This window comes from Acanthochromis polyacanthus, chromosome 16, assembly GCF_021347895.1.
Source record: "Acanthochromis polyacanthus isolate Apoly-LR-REF ecotype Palm Island chromosome 16, KAUST_Apoly_ChrSc, whole genome shotgun sequence".
Classification (NCBI taxonomy): domain Eukaryota; kingdom Metazoa; phylum Chordata; class Actinopteri; family Pomacentridae; genus Acanthochromis; species Acanthochromis polyacanthus.
Window position 1 is genome coordinate 28,598,232 of NC_067128.1, and position 16,726 is coordinate 28,614,957.

At 40.3% G+C, this 16,726-nt stretch overlaps 2 protein-coding genes across 3 annotated transcripts; one reads left to right on the top strand and one right to left on the bottom strand.

Annotated features, from left to right (window-relative positions):
- The first annotated feature begins 264 nt into the window (after nucleotides 1-264).
- marcksa (myristoylated alanine-rich protein kinase C substrate a) lies at nucleotides 265-3,776 on the top strand. Its single transcript, XM_022203996.2, has 2 exons — nucleotides 265-720; nucleotides 1,837-3,776. Exons 1-2 carry the CDS (start codon nucleotides 625-627, stop codon nucleotides 2,551-2,553), a joined length of 813 nt encoding a protein of 270 aa, XP_022059688.2. The 5' UTR covers nucleotides 265-624; the 3' UTR covers nucleotides 2,554-3,776.
- On the bottom strand, nucleotides 3,557-16,659 carry drc1 (dynein regulatory complex subunit 1 homolog (Chlamydomonas)). 2 transcript variants are annotated; one of them, XM_022203997.2, is made up of 16 exons: nucleotides 16,441-16,659; nucleotides 15,416-15,500; nucleotides 14,260-14,372; nucleotides 13,956-14,139; nucleotides 13,693-13,830; nucleotides 12,478-12,564; nucleotides 12,242-12,367; nucleotides 11,623-11,741; nucleotides 10,916-11,050; nucleotides 10,536-10,809; nucleotides 8,794-8,883; nucleotides 8,579-8,662; nucleotides 8,333-8,487; nucleotides 8,065-8,217; nucleotides 7,888-7,990; nucleotides 3,557-6,494 (listed from the first exon to the last, which is right to left on the bottom strand). In XM_022203997.2, the coding sequence occupies exons 1-16, from the start codon at nucleotides 16,515-16,517 to the stop codon at nucleotides 6,477-6,479; spliced, it is 1,941 nt and encodes a 646-aa protein (XP_022059689.1). In that variant the 5' UTR covers nucleotides 16,518-16,659; the 3' UTR covers nucleotides 3,557-6,476. The 2 variants fall into 2 exon arrangements, with proteins under 2 accessions (XP_022059689.1, XP_022059690.1); XM_022203998.2 differs by having other exon boundaries at nucleotides 8,333-8,469; nucleotides 16,441-16,658.
- Between the last annotated feature and the right edge of the window lie 67 nt (nucleotides 16,660-16,726).

Sequence of the window (16,726 nt, forward strand, 5' to 3'; positions counted from 1 at the left end):
TGCAGAAACGCACTTTTATGCAGTATTTCGTCATTTCCATTGAGTTCAAATATCTTCCATTAAACTGCAAACCAAATTGCCCTTTGAGTTCAGGAAGATGTCACCCCGTGGATTAAGACGAATGTTGCTAATTTCAATTATTCCTACACACCTCAAACGCGGCGTTACAATCTATTGTTCACTCTCTTCCCTAAGCCCCGCCCACGCCCCGAGCGGAGGCTGTGATTGGCTGAATCTGAGTGCGGTGCCGTCATCGCTCGGAGCGCCCATTCATCGCTGCACTTGGGCGTTGGACTCCGCATCTTATTAGCAACAAGGGAGATTTCTCCATTTTGCAGCCTGTCTACGGCGACGCGACCACCAATCTGGGATTTTATTACTTCTCCTTCACCTGCCATTTTTTTTCCTGCTACTCTGAAAAATCCTCTTCACTCTTACTGGACTTTGGTTTTCCATTTTCCCTGTGAACTTTATCTTTGTGCACACAGAGAGAGAGAGAGAGGTAGAGAGAGAGCGAGAGAGAGAGAGGGGCCAGCAGCGAAGAGCTTTGCGTTTCAACAAAGAGGCTTGTGGGTCTTTGTTCGTTTTTTGGATCGGTTGAGTTTCTTTGTTGGAGCGAAAAGCATGGGAGCGCAATTGACCAAGACAGCTGGAAAGGCTGAAACCGCGGCTGAAAAGCCCGGAGAGGCTGCTGCTTCACCCACCAAGACCAACGGGCAGGTAAATGATATTTTAACATCCAGCTCTTTGCATCCATCAGGGAGAGAGAAGCCGCTCGTTGTGGAGGCGGCTGCGCTCTGAGGGCGCAATCCGTGCGTAATTGTGGATAGACTGAATGGAGATGCGCTGCGTGAGGTTAAACTAAATGGAAAAGCTCATTTTTAAAATTCTGTATAGATTACAATTCATGAGCAACAGTTGATCATTTGATAATTCCATTTTTTTTCACGTAAAAACAGGGCGCAATATTGAGAGGATTTTGGTAGATAACCGAACAAAATGCGCATTTTATGAGGAGAAAATGGGTTTGGTTGGAGCTTTTGGTGATAAAGTGAATTAAAAAATTGGAATGAAGTGATTTGTCGAGGGGCAGGTTGGTTGATTTAGCTTCAACTGGTGATTTTAGGGTGATCATGAGCTGCTTTGGGTCATTTTGGAAGTTGCTGAATAAGATGAGATGCACGACGGCCAACAAAGGCAGTGTGCGCTCGGAGCACCACGCCTTTTGTTACAGATGCTCGATTAGAAAGAGGAGATGGCAGCCTGCTATCACACAGGAGGGGAGACAGAGGTTTGCGAGCCAGCGGTGCGCCCCGGAGAGAAACTGGCTCCTGCTGCTCCTATAGTGGCTCCTGATTTCAGAGTTTGGGTTTGTGGTTGAGGAGAAGGGCGACCGTAAGTCAGAACCTGGTTTAGCTGTTGTGTGTATTTAGGAAATGCATCTGAACTCTGCTCTCAGCGATCTTCGGAACTAATGAGCATCTGCTGTTTTAATGAGCAGCTGCTTTGCTCCGGAGCGGACAGGCACCGACCCCTTGCGATCCAGTTGAGGCACTGCGCTCACTCAGGTTCAGGATGTGAATGAAAAGGCGAGAATACAGGGAGAGAAGATGTGGAAGCATGTTGCTGTTTTTAGTCTAATGCATGGCTGTTTTTCTGCGTGTCCCTGTTTGCTGTGGAAAGTAGAAAGTGAGCTCATTCTGAAGTGAGAGTCAGCTTCTGTGATCTGATGGTGTCTGCTGCCCCTGGTGTCCACCGGCGGTACTGTCCGGATCCTGTGTTGAAACCATGCCAGCTCTGTGCATAGCATTAACAAGTCCCTGTTTCTCTTTTTAGGAAAACGGACACGTTAAAGCCAACGGGGACGCCTCTCCTGCAGCAGCTGAGAATGGCAAAGAGGAGGTGCAGGCCAACGGCAGCGCCACCGCCGAGGAGACCCCCAAGGAGGAGGCAGAGAAGGCCGAGGATGCTCCTGCTGAGAAGGAGGCTGCAGATGGGGAGAAGGTAGAGGCAGCATCTCCAGCTCCAGCCGAGGGAGAGGCTGCAGCCAAGGCCGAGGATGCGGCCACACCTTCCACCAGCAACGAGACCCCCAAGAAGAAGAAGAAGAGGTTCTCCTTCAAGAAGTCCTTCAAGCTCAGTGGCTTTTCCTTCAAGAAGACCAAAAAGGAGACGGGGGATGGAGCCGAGAATGAGGAGGGCGCCGCCGCCGCCGCACCCGCAGAGGAGGCCAAGGCTGAAGGTGCAGAGGAAGCACCGGCGGCTGCTGGTGAGGAGGCCAAACCCGCCGAGGGGGAGGCTGCACCTGCTGCAGAGCAGGCCAAGGAGGAAGTAGAGGCCAAACCAGAGGAGGCGGCAGCAGCGGCAGCACCAGCAGCAGAGAAACCAGCTGAGGAGGTCAAGGAGGCTCCAGCTGCAGAGGAGCCCAAGGCCGAGGAGAAGCCGGCCGAGCCTGCAGCCGAGGAGGCGCCCAAAACAGAGGAGGCCGCCCCGGCTTCACAGGAGGCAGCATCAGCGGAGGCTCCAGCTGCTGCCACAGAGGCTGCAGAGTAAGGTCTGAAAGAGGAGGAAATTTTAAAAAAAAGAGAGAAAAAGATAATCAAAGAACATTTCCCTGTTTGTACGTTGGAGTGATGCCAGGTCCTGGCTTTGAAGAACTTGTCTACGACCAGGGATATTTTAAAGCTTTTCTTTGTTTTTTATTTTTGGTTTCCATTCTCCCCTTACACAAAACCCATCTCAGTCCATTGTTACTAGCATTCCAGCAGGCTAGGGAGGTGGGTGGCTTCAATATGTACAAGTGATTAAATACATCCACACTCTGCCATATATTTTTACATCAGTATTAAGTTTTTTTTGTTAATTTTTATACAAAATGTAAACAAAAATAGTATGGACATGCCCATGGTATGAAGGAGACGGAGGTTGAGCTGTAAATGAAGGGTGAGGGAGGGGGTGAGTTCAGGGAGGGCAGAGGGGGGGAGGGGAGCCTGGGAAATATGCCACAGACTATTATGGAAAAAGAGTAGTCTTAAAAAACAAACAAACAAACTATGAGACCAATAACTATACACACCATACGGTTTACAACACTAAGTCATTTTTACCAGAAGACGACAGCGAGTCCCAGAGTTAGATTTTTAGGAAGTCATATAAACTCATAGGAGCTTTTCACTTCTCATTAGCTGTACCAGTCAGTGATTCAGTAGAAAGACAAGTTGTATAGGCTTTATTGTTTATTGTTGATTTTATGACCTTAATAAAAATGTAAGTATGTATAGGCGGGGTGTTTTTAACTGTGATTATTGTACAAAATGAAATCTTGATCTCAAGAAGCACATGAAGTTTGCAGCTCTTTTTTCCACCCGCTCATTTTTGTAAGATACCAACACAAACACACACAGAGAAAGAAAAAAAAAAAGTCATCCTGGAAGACCTTCTCAAGCAATTTTGAACTCAACAACCAAGCTGTGATAAATGGAATGGTTAACTGTTTATATACTGTGGTATGTTTTTTGATTCCAGCAGGCAGTTCTTTTACCAGTGGTCTTTGACTAAATTTAAAGGAATCTATCAGATGCAAATGTTTGTGTAGCATCTTGTCTCTCTCTTTCTTTCTTTTCCTTTTGTAAATACTGGAGAAGCTTTGACCAATTTGACTTAGAGATGGAATGTAACTTTGCTTACAAAACAATTGCTATTAAACTCCTCTGCTTAAGGTGTTCTAATTTTCTGTGAGCACACTAAAAGCAAAAATAAATGTGAATAAAATTTGAGCTGCATCTGTCATTATTTGTGTATCTACGGCGGTTTGGATAGAAAAGGACGAATGTAGTTTATGTCATCTGTGCCTTCAAGACGAAACTCAGGGCAAAAATCATTCTTTCAAGCCACAAGTACAAAAAAATGAAAAACAATAAATATCTAGGAAACAGATTGCATGACAGCTTATGATAATGCCAGGCTAGGGGCTGAAAGTATGTAGACACCGTAAAACAGCACCTACATTTGATAGTTGTCAGTGTAAAGCCACATTCACTAATATGCAGCTCAGGTTTTTAACCAGAACCTGGCTGCTGGGATTTCTTCTGAGTCATTATAAAGGTTTGGTATGTGACTGAGATCAGGACTTTGTGTAGAACAGTCAGGTTCTTCCACGGCAAACTGGGAAAACCAAACGATTGTGGTACCAGTACACAGAAAAGGGGACAAAACAAACCACTGACCCATTACAAAATGAACTCTGCTGTCTAAAATCTCATAAAATAAGGGTGATGTAACACTGGAATTAAAAGGTGACCAAGCTAAACAGAGCAGATGTACACAAAACTATGATGACGTTATTTCATACTGACTTGACGGTGAGCTTTAAATGAATTATTGCATTTTAGTTGCCTGTGCCTTCAAGACAAAACCTCGGGTGAAAAACATGAAATTTAACTACACTAAAACATGGATTAAAGCATAACTTTGCGCTATTGTACTTAACTAAAACTATTATGTGGACACACTAACATGACACCAACCTATGATAACTGATGATGCTAGTCCAAAACTGCTTTTACACAACCCTGGTTTCAGGTTCTCAGTGTGTTGAACGGTGGTTTAGAACTGCATTAAGGTTGAGGTTGTTGCACTGCCAGCTGGTAAAACAATGCTTTTATGGAGCTGAACTGTACACAACAGCGGTCATGTTGAAACAGGGAAGAAACAAATAGAAAACTAGTGATGCACAAAAGTATGTTTACAATACTTTCCATGCATTTGCAGTAAAGTATAAACTTAAAAGTAATAAGTAATCACACATCATATTTTGAATTCTGCCTTGTCTTGTGCAAGTCAGACTTCAGTTTCCTGCTGATCAACCATCTGCCGACAGCACCAGTGCAATCATTAGTAGGCAAGAAATACCAGAGATGAGTTTCCAGCATCACCAGCAGGTCTGTAGGGCAAACTTTAAGGATAATGCTAACTGCACCATGTTAACATACTGGCTGTTAGCAGGTGAAGCATTTACCTTTTTAACTGTCTTATTTCCCTGACGTACATGTTGACATGTTAACATTGGCGCTTTGTCACTACAAAGTACAGCTTCATGCCCTTAGTTTTACAAAGATTTGGGCTATAAACAAAGGTGTTGTTATCCTGATTATGGAGAGGGTGCTGGAAAGTTAGGGGATTACCAAACCATCAGTGCTGAGGGGGAGCAAGAGTGTCTCCATTGTAATCTATTAAATGGTAGTTGACTCAACATTTATGTATTTTTATGGAACCAATCAACTTTACGTTTTTAATGGCTTTTTTTAGGATTTAAGTATTTTGACTGTGACTCTGCTAAAAGAAATTACACGTGAAGACCAAAGAGGTATTCTTAATGCAGTATTTCACAAATGCATGGGGTGTCCAAACACTTTTTTCCACCACTGTATGCAGAAAATAAAGGACTTTATCTTGTATGGGGAGTTTTGATTGTACAAACTCTTGGCACAGGTTCAATTGAGTTGTCAAAGTTACTGACAGAAATTGATAAGTGCTGAAGTGATGAAAAGCAGCAACTCTATCTGTTTGGTACACAGTGATATGGTGACAGAGCGACCAGTGCTGCCTTCAGGTGTCCTGGTAAACTGGAAAGTCAACAATGAACAGGAGTTGTGCTTCTTTCTTTCTTTGTATTTTTTGGCCAGTCAACATATTAAGTTTTCTGCTTTTTATGTAATCTCCAATCCGCAGTCCATCTATTTTTACCTGATTGAAATCACAACATAGGAGATTTTACATGTTGGCTCTGTATCTTAAGCTGTCTTTTCCAATTTCTTATCCTAGGAATATTTCAAATGTTGGCGGACTCAGACAAATCACTTTGACACAGATGCAACATTATATTACTGCATGAAAACTGATGTGTCCCTAAGTAAAGCAGAGGAAATAAAATCTCTCTTAGAATATTGCAGTCTTACACGTGGCTTGATGCTGCCATCTAGTGGTACTATGTTTTAAAAACCTGTGTGTGGCTGCACAAGTTCCGTGCTGTAGGAAGGGTTTTAGGCTCTGACTCTCCTTCAAGTGGCCATTTCTGAAAGTTGTACGTGCTGATGTGTTTTGCTATATTGTCATGCAGTACATTTTGTCATATTTCTAAAAGACCTGTAACAAACCCTTGAAAGAACCAAATGCATGATTGTTTTTCTTTTTGTGAGTTGCAGAAGTCATTGAAGTCAGCTACATGCTCTTTAACATCACTGGACAGAACCACCAACATCCCCCAAGTGTCTCAGTAGTATGGTGTACACATTTTGTACTGCACTGGAACTTGTATTTCTTTGAGCAGCTGCACTGTTTTTTTTTTTTAAGTAGGATTGAAAAAAAAAACTGCCAATACAACATTTTTGCTAATTAGGGCTTTATCTTTATTTTTTATCTTTTAAATGCTTTGCTAATGGTGCTACTGTTGTGTTCACGTTCACATTGGTTTTGTTTTAATGTGACCAGCCGACCTGCAAGAGAGAAGTCAGATGCATGATGTTAGAAGCATGTTGGTGTTTTTAAATTCTAGTTTTGTTGATTAAATTATACACTAGAAGTGCAATTAACAGTAAAAGTCATTCCATCTCAAATAATCACTTTTTTTTAGAACATTTTCTGCTCCACAGTCTATGACTTGCCTGATTTTTTATAGCACAAAACATGGATAATAATATAGAAATATTCACTCCATTTACCAAATGCTCTTGAGTTAACCCTTTTTTAAAAAGAAATTGCCGGTTCAGTACATTGTTTCACACGCTGAAATTTGAGGCCATGTCTCAACTTTTTCAGGATATCTCAGGAACTAAAAATGACACAAGCATGAAATTTTCACAGTTATTTCTCATCATGTCATGGATTAAGAATCTGCAATATTAGGCAAATAGACTGAACAGTCTGTGATTACAGGTGAGTTGAGTTGAAATATGAAAAAAATGTTAATGGTAAAATGAAATTCCATTTTGTAGCACATATTAACCGAAAAATGATAATTAGTTATCTAGTGATATTTTCTGAACAACATGTAGCATCATGTCACATTAAAAAAAAATAGAATACTTAGTTATATAATATTTTGTCACAAATATGAAAAACATCATGTTCAAGCCATGTTTAACTTTTATAAATGGCTGAGTAGGTATGACAAGTTGTACCATAAAAATATAACTATTTTTAATAATATGGGCACAATAAAAGCAATACAGAATCAATGCCATGATGAGAAATAACAAATCAAATTTCAGACTTTTATCTTAAATTTCTCCTGAGATATTGCTGTTCAGTGCTGAAGGTAGGTTGCAGGCAATTTTTTTTATAATCTTGGAAAGTACTTGGTCTATCATTTTAAAAATCCCACAGATCACAGATACCATTTCAAATATTAATAGTTTGTCGTAAAAACAAATTATCTGTTATTTTTCCCATTTTTATTTATTCTATTTTTTCAAGAGTGTATTCTCAGTTAACCAAGCAATTGTTTGGTCTATAACATGTCTGAAATTTGTGAAAACCACACAGGCTGTCCCTCTGGTTGATGCCTTCAGACAGTTTAAGTTATTAATTCAGTAAAAAATCTGCCCATGATATTTGATTTACAACTAAATGTGACAAATAACAGTAAAAAAATCTTCGCATTTCAAAAGCTGGATCAGACATTCTGTGATTGTTGCTGAAAATGTATAAATCAGTCATTGTTAACTGCTGATATCTGTGTCAGCTTTAGACTAGTATGTTAAAAAAACAAGATTATTTTCTTAAATGCTTCAAATTACAGTAAATTGCAGGTTTTTTTGTACCCTTATTAGTGAAATTTCACAACACTATGTGACAGAAAAAAATGATAAGAAACATAAACAAACATACTGTTGAGATGGCCATCTCTTGGACTCGTACTCGCAGTTCTGCGTTTCGCCGCTGCAGACGCTCATTCTGAGAACGGAGCTCAGAGATGTTGGTCAGAACCACGCTGCAAACACACACAAACACAAAAATGACTCATTCGACACAGATGTATTTCGTCTTTGTGTGTATGTCACTCACTGGTATTGTCTGAATTTCCTCTCTGCTGCATCCCACATCTTGAGCTTGTCCTCGGAAATTACGTTGGCCATACTGTCCCAGTAGGTTTTATAATCTGCAGCATCTCGGGCTTCTGTATGGCCAACGGTGGAACGGTGGTGGGCTGTGCTCTCCCTTAAAAAGCATCACCAACATACAATTTCACTCTTAACAGAGAGAGATCCAACAATCTTTTAAATAAGTGGCCTCCATGAGGATTTGGAATCCAGTATACCAAACGTGGGCTTACCTAGACTCCACACGCTGCTTGAGGAAACTTCTCAGAGCAGGCAGGACACTGCTACAGTGGATCAGTTCAGAGCTCATATCAGTGCTAGCACTGGTCTCCACTGCCTTTGCAACATCACTGGATTCAGCACAAACATCCTGCAGGCAGACAAAGCACTAATAGAAGATGCAGACAAAGTGACAAAGTCAAATCTTGGACTGTTCATAATCACCCAGTGCAGTTATTGTTATATCCTTCCATCCTCACCTCTGTTTGCTCTCCCTGCTCTTGTTTGTACTTTGATAAGAAATCAGTCAACTCTGGCACATCCTCGCCTTTGATGCCCAAAGACTGAAAGAGAAAATAGCATGTCTCACTAAGATTTCCTGCATAGTGTCCAACAATACACTTGTGTATGTCCCTCACTCAAACTGGCAGCCCAGGTCAGGGCTGCTGCATACAGCAGAACTGCAAGAACTCACATGAAAAAGAGCTCTCTGCTTCACAACGGTCTGGTTTTCCTTCTCCAGGGGAGCCAGCAGCTGCAGGACTTTGCTCTCCATCAGGAAGCCCTGGGATGGGAATAGGGGGAATGTCTGCTCAAAGCTGCTTGTCGAGCTTGTATTTCCATATAATTGCAACACTATTTATATTTTTCACTACGAAAGTTTCATGGCAAAGATTAACAATTTACTCGTTTTTACTTAGAATCTTCAAACACATACTGTACTCTGTTTCATGCTTTCGCTTGCACATGCAAATAACTCTAAACTGTGAGGCCAAAATAAGCAACCTTGGGCTCTATAGAGAAGAGAAAATATAAACTGCAAAAAAAATGGTCCCATCATTAGGCTAGACAAAGATTTAAATAACAACAGTGAAAGTGTACTTTCACCTAATATGAACTTCACATTGGAGACTGAACAGCCTTCTGACAGTGAGACAGTGGCAGGAGTGTTAAGTTTGTGTCCGTTCTAAAACTTGTAAGTAAAACCCTACTAAATTCAATACAAAAGAATAAAAAAAACATCCACTTTGTAATAGTAGCACCAGAGGGCGTTTTAAGTTGATATGTGCCAAGCAGCAGCGTTTAAAAATGGTATAAGATTGCGTTCTCTTCACAAACACGACCTGGTCCCAGCACGGAGATGTTCAAGGTGGAAAGAATTAAGAAAGCTAAAATGAGACCAGAAAAATCAACAGATGTACAAGGATTTGAGAAATATGCCTTCACTCCTGTCATGTCTGTATTTAAAGTTCTTCTATAGTTAACCCCGAAATCTAATTTCTGTATCAAAATGCGATGTTTACATTTTTTTCCCCAAGAAAATAATCCCTTCCTGCCTTAAAATAGCTTGGATTCAATTCTGCACCAGTGTACCAACCCCTTAACCTACAACTCTGCTCCAACACTGTAAAACTATTCTATGCGTACATTTCTGAAGAAGAAGAATGATTCAGAAAGACCCATGCTGGCAGTCGAATGGATTGGTTCCTTAAATGTTTTATCTATGAAACCCTCTGAGGTCTGAATGCAGGTTTTTGAAGACTGTAATTTGTGCAGTGCAAATTCAAGGTGGAAATGCTCAGCCATGACTCTGATGTCTAATATGTAAAAAGCATCATATGGACATAACACCAAGTTCAAAAAATGTACTACGACAAGAGGTATTTAACCCCTTGACGCCTATTGTCGCAAATTTGAAACATACCGCTTTCAATCAGACTGCAGCCGAGACGGTGTATCCATTCTCCCAATGCCGGCTTTTGCATATTCAATACATACTTAGGAACCTTTTGCGAGCGCTGGTTTCTCGTAGGACCGGTCAGAGTGGGACCTATCTGTTATTATTATTATATATCTGTTCAATGTGTAATAGAAAAATTAACAATCTGCACTTATTTTAGCATCAGCTGGAAAGCAAAAACACGCAAAAGTTTCTTTTTAATTTAATTGTAAATAAAGTCAGGCATCAAGGGGTTAAAAGCTGCAGCAATTAAGCATATAAACTACAAACAAGATGTAGCCCTTCAAGCCTGGCTCTGTCCAAAGAAGAAAAAATGTTTCAACCATCATCTCTAAACCTCACAATCTCATGTTATTACTTTAATGTCTGTTTGTTATAAATATCTTTGTGATCACCTGAATTTGTATGACTCCTGCTCTAGAAAAGCATCTGATTAATGGAACTACTCATAAACATGAATCTTGTAATTTTCTAACCGCTTCATCACACAGCAGCTCCATCACTTTCTTCATTTTCTCCACAGATAACTCTCCCTCCTCTCCCTGGTGGTCGGGCCTCGGGGCCTGTGTCTGAGGCTGGATGGGACCCGAGTGCTCCATGAATGGCAGAGGAGGCCGCTCCCAAGCTACACCAAGATGTTTGCAGATCTGTGAGTCCAAGTCCAAAATTTTCTCCACTTGTTCTTTCCTCTCTTCTTCGCACATTTGCCACATCTCCCGAAATTTTGTGGCATCAGCAACTGCGAAGTGTCTGCATAAAGTAGAGAAGGGTGGAGGTGCACAGAAAAGAAGATGCACTTAAAAGTAGTAAGTAATCACACATCATACTTTGAATTAGCAGTTGAATTGTGACTCACTTGACTTGCTTCTGTAGGCGTTCATATTGATCCATGGTGCATTTGTATTCCTTAGATAATGTCTCTCTCTTCTGCGCTAATTCTTTCTGTTGTCTTAGGAGCTCGTTTTGTAGGCTTTGTCGTTCTTTCTGCAGGCTGAAACACAAAGTGCCAATAGTTAGGTGGATAAGTCAAATGATAGTTCACTTTTTCAGGAAAGCACCAAATTTGGTACAGACATAGTATATGACCATACAATTGATTTAAGAGGAGTACCCCAAAAATCTAAGCCCCCTGGTGGCTGTTATATATAACACTGTTATAAATGGCTTTATTGAATCCGCAGACCCTTAAACAATGGGGGTAGATCTTGAAAGTAACTTTGTATTAAGGGAGATATTACATAAATAAGTTTAGCAAGGCGGCCATATTTGAATTCAAGATGGCGGCCACCAGGGGGCTTAGATTTTTGGGGTACTCCTCTTAAATCAATTGTATGGTCATATAGAGAATGAGAAGATTTTATTGTCATTGCACACTTTCATATACAATGAAATTAGTTTGAGCTGCCTTGAATCAGTTTGAGCTGATACTATGTCTGTACCAAATTTGGTGCTTTCCTGAAAAAGTGAACTATCAACCCCAAATTTCGGTCTTATCCGCCGAACTACAATGTGACCGTGTGTGTGTGTTTGACTTTCTCTTTGCGGCAAAGAAACTGCACTTACCCGGAGATCCTTCTTTTAATGCTGGTCCTCTTGCCTTCTGAGGGCTGATACGATTTGATATTTGTTAGGAGCTTCTCGACGCTGTCAGCGGCTTTCTTCTGCTGATGCTCTCTCTGGACCTGCAGAGGCAAGAATCAAATTGTAAAACTATTTTTTCTCTCCAACATTCCCACTATATACAGCGCCCTCCATAATTATTGGCACGCCTGGCTAAAATGTGTTAAAAGCCTTAAACTAAATTTAATTTTTATTGCAGAAGCATACTCTCACACTGAAAATTGTAGACAATGTATTATAGGAGAAGCTTAGGTGTTGTTTTGTTGGCAAAAGGGTGTTTTACAAAGTATTAACATCAGGAATGCTAATAATTGTGGCACACATAATTTGATGTAAAAGAACTTTTTCTTAATATGTGATTTTTTTCCCCCACTGAATAAATGCACTTGAATTAAAGGTTGGATTTTCCTCTTGTTTTCACTGTGGTCCTATATTATTTAGAAAAAAACTGAATTTATTAGAAGCTAAAGAACACATCTTAACTTCATTATAGAGGGTGCTGTACAACATTACTGCTTTCTGAGACATTCCACTTAAAAAGAACTTCAGCGCTTCACCAAACCTTGAACTTTGAACAATTTTCTTCTAGAAGTCTCTGGTTGTATAAGTCAGCGTCCTTCAACATCTGATCATGGAGTTTCTCTTCATAGTTCTTCACTTCATCCCTCCTGTCTGTCAACTGTGCTATCTAGAAACAGATTAGATACAGAATTTATATGGAAAATATAGACATTGATCATGAGAAAAGAAGACCAATATGAAGTCTATGTATGTGTGTTTTATTTCTCTCCTCCTGACCTGTTTGTCCCAAAGTTCCGTCATTTCTTGTTGCCATTCTGCCTTGTATTGTGCAAGTGAGGCTTCAGTTTCCTGCTGATCAACAGTCTGCCGACAACACCAGCACAATCATTGGTAAGCAACAAACACCAGAGATGACATCAGCAGGACTAAGAGTTTCCAGCATCACCAGCAGTTCTGTAAGGCAAACTTTAGAATTATGCTAACTTCATCATGCTAACTACTGACTGATAGCAGGTGGAGCATTTACCTTTCTTTTTTGGGCCATTTTTTGGCTTTATTTGACAGGTAAATTGAGCGTCAGACAGGAAATTATGGAGAAAGTGTTTTAATTGTAAAACATTTTTTGACCCTCAGAATTGTATGTTTTAACTTCTACTGTCACCTCCTTGGGCTGCACAGTGTCGTAGTGGTTAGCACTTTCGCCTTGACGCAAGAAGATTGCCGGTTTAAATCCAGGCCTGGGCCTGGGATCTTTCTGCATGGAGTTTGCATGTTCTCCCTGTGCATGCGTAGGTTTTCTCCGGGTACTCCGGCTTCCTCCCACAGTCCAAAAATATGCAGAGGTTAATTGATAACTCTAAATTGCGTGTAAGTGTGATTGTTTGTCTGTATATGTAGCCCTGTGACAGACTGGCGACCTGTCCAGGGTGTCCCCTGCCTTCACCCGAGTCAGCTGGGATAGGCTCCAGCACCACCGCGACCCTAGTGAGGATAAAGCGGTGTATAGAGAATGAATGGATGGATGGATGTCACCTCCTTGCAGCTGTTTTATGATGTTTGCTTCTGACCACCAGGTCGCCCATGAGAGAGTAACTCTGATTTCAATGGATTTTATCTGGTTAAATAAAGGTTAAATAAAAACAGTAGTTGACATATTTTTCCTCAGAACCCTAAATGTTGACCTCATGGTGATACGAGAGGAGATCAGGAGGACTCGGACGCCCACAAAAGTCATCGGCCGTCCCCCTCTGTAAGACATGGATGTCTGCACAAAGATTTAAAGCAAACCATCCAACATTGATAAGATATTTCAGTCTGGAACAAAGTGGCGGACCCATATGAGATAGAGTGATGCAAGTAGCCAGAAGGTTAAGAAATCAATCAAGAAAATGAATTAGTTTTCTGTTGTTTACAATGCAATGTTATACCCTCCATCTCACTCTCCTCACATATTCAGATACATTCTAGAAATCATGTGAAGCTGCTTCTTACCTCAGTTTGACCAAGCTGTTCCCTGTAAGCATTAGTCAGAGTTCTCATCTGCTCCTCCATCCTCTCAATCAGCAGGTCAATCTCCTCCTCGTTGTTCCTCAAGGTCTTCACATAGTGATCGTCTCTCTTCTTTAACTCCTGTGTAGCACAGTGCCAAATGTGATATCTTCCAACAAAAGCTAGTTATTATACAAAAGCTGATATCTTGCTTTAGTGGGAGAGTCTAAAATTCTTCAAACATTTATCACTACTTTAATAGCTACCTGTTGCAGATCGTTAATGAGTTTTTTCTTGTCTGCGATGATAATGTCACACAACTGCTGATGGCTGTTCAGGGCTTCATGCAGTTCCTGAAGCATCCTCTTCTCATTGAGCGTCAACCAGCTTCTCACAATCTCATCATATTTTTCCTGGCTGGTCTTCACATCATTCTCCAGCCGCTCTCGTCTATGTGAAAAAAATGGTAGCGAAAAATATCAGACAAAAAAACATCAGGCATTTTCAGAAGTATTGGACATGGAAGTTGGGCTGACTTTGGACACCAAGAGGAGAATTTTAAAAAATTACCTAATTCTGCGAGATTCCTCCAACTCTGCCTTTCGCTCCAACCATTTGGCATCGCCTGCAGTTTGGATGTTGGTCACAAATGTTGTCAGTTCTCTCTGCAGGTCGATTATTCTCTGGGCAGTGATTATGGGGGAAAATTTGGGTCAAAATATTTGAAGAAAATTTCTCATCAACCAAACAAACATTTTCAAACAAATAAAAAATTTACAGTAAATTTTTATAAGAAAATAAAAGCAAAAATAATATGGCTTCAAAGTCAAAATTTACAATTCGATCACACGAGAGAGCTACATTTGAGAACCACATTCTCACCTTTCATTCACTGATTAGGCTATCTTATGTTGTGATTACATTTTCCCCTTTCACTGCAGAATTTATCTGTTCTGTTCTGATTTTTATTTTTCCTGTTCTCAATTTTCACACCAACACCTCATGTGGGCTGGTATGACAGTGAAGTACATATCGACCAAGTACTTTTGTAAAAACAAAAACAAAAACAGGTCAAAGGATCAGAGGGGTAACAAATATTAGGACTTAAAGGTCCCATGTGGTGAAAATCCATTGGTTTTGTGTTTTGCAGTTGATATAAATTTGGAAATGTCATGTTAAATAATGTAGCAATCTTAATAGAGTCAATGCTATGGCATGTTTGTACTCAATTTTAATTCTGAATGCAGCTCTTTTACTTGACTATTTTCACATTGCGATAGTGCTACACTTACTAAAGCGTCTATAATGCCAGTTCTTTCACCACTACTCTTCTTTTTGATTCTAATGTGTTATCCTTACAATTTTTGTAGTTGTGCGTGATGTGAAAACTTCAGACTGGTAACTTTAAGTAAACTGAAATCAAATCAAATAATTACACAAGTTAAGTCACTCTAAAATAATAACTAAGTAATCTGTAATCCTTTAGTGGAGTGATGGGCGAGCTGGTGTGCTGGAACTGCGGAAAGTGAGGAGGGGATGGTGTAGCATTACAACGTTATGTTTTTATGGGAAAAAGTGAGTTTGATTAGTACAGCTGAGGTTTTAAGGGTTAATCAGTACCAGAAAGGAATTTTACAAGCTGAGAAACATAATGAACTCATCATGATTTCATAGCTTCAATGAAATCACAGAGGAAAACAACAAGGAAGCATGTAGAAACTAAAACCTTTGTATGTTCCTGCTCCTCTTGTCTCTTTGACTGCTCGGTGCCCTCCTCAATGGGGTTTTCTTCAATTTTGCGAGTGGGGATCCTAAGATAAGATAAGATAAGATAAGATAAGACTTCCACTTGCAGTGCTCCATCAGCTCATAGGATAGTGTAAAAAATATAGGGATATAAGCAGAATGATAAATAGAAATACAAACAAGTACTGCTGATATTGGACAGATTCTCCTGTAAGTAGAAATTCAGATATTGCACAGATTCCTTTGAAAGTCATAAAATAACAGTATTTTTTATTTTTTTGTTTTCTTTGACTGTTTTGCCTCAGAAGACTTCGATCATTAGACATCTGTCTGTAGTAAGATGCTACTGATGTTTTATCAGTCTGTGGTAGCAAGTGTCCGGTTTTTTGCTGCAGTCTGCTGGGGAGGTAGTATAAGAAACAAGGATTTTAATCAGTCTGAACAGACTGATTAAAACAGCTGGCTCTGTGGTTGGAATCAGATTGAACACTTTGGAGGATGAGGTGGAGAGATGTGCACTGAGCAAGATGGAGGCCATTCTGACAAACATGGATCATCCACTTCATATCTGCCTCAGTGAACAACGAAACATTGGTGGTGGATGGCTCCTATCCGTGCACTGCAGGACTGAAAGAGTCAGAAAATCTTTCTTACCATCAGCAATTAGACTATTTAATTCTAAAGTAAACAGATGAGAACTCAGACAATTGAATTTCCCTTCGGGGATTAATAAAGTTATTGTATTATATTGTACTGCGTTGTACTGTATTGTATTGTACGGGGTTTTTGTTCAACTGAATTAACACAACATCAGTGTGAAGTATGACAGGTATTTTGTTGTCTTTTGTTTGTTTTTCACATAACCTTTACAAATCATTGAATAAACAATAAATCATTAACAGCTAACAGCGCATGCAGTCCTTACAGTCCATTCAGTAAGAAAGACGACTTTTCTACCTTGCGGCTACAGTAAGCTAACTAAGCTAATTAAGCTAACTACATTACCTGGTCTTCGCCTCTTGTTTTTCAGGCAGCACAGAGCGTCCCGGTGCCTCCTCTGGATCTTTGTCAACTTTTTCCATGTTCACGTTGTGTTGTGTCAAAGTTTGACACAACTTAGTTTGACTTATTGACAGAAATCGGTAAGTGTTGAAGTGATGAAGACGAAAAACGGCAGCTCAGTATCAGTTTGGTAGACGTTGCTATGGCGACAGAGCGATCAGTGCTACCTTCAGGTGTCCTGGTAAATTAGAAACTCACCGGTAATTAACAAGAGTTGTGCCAGACTGCG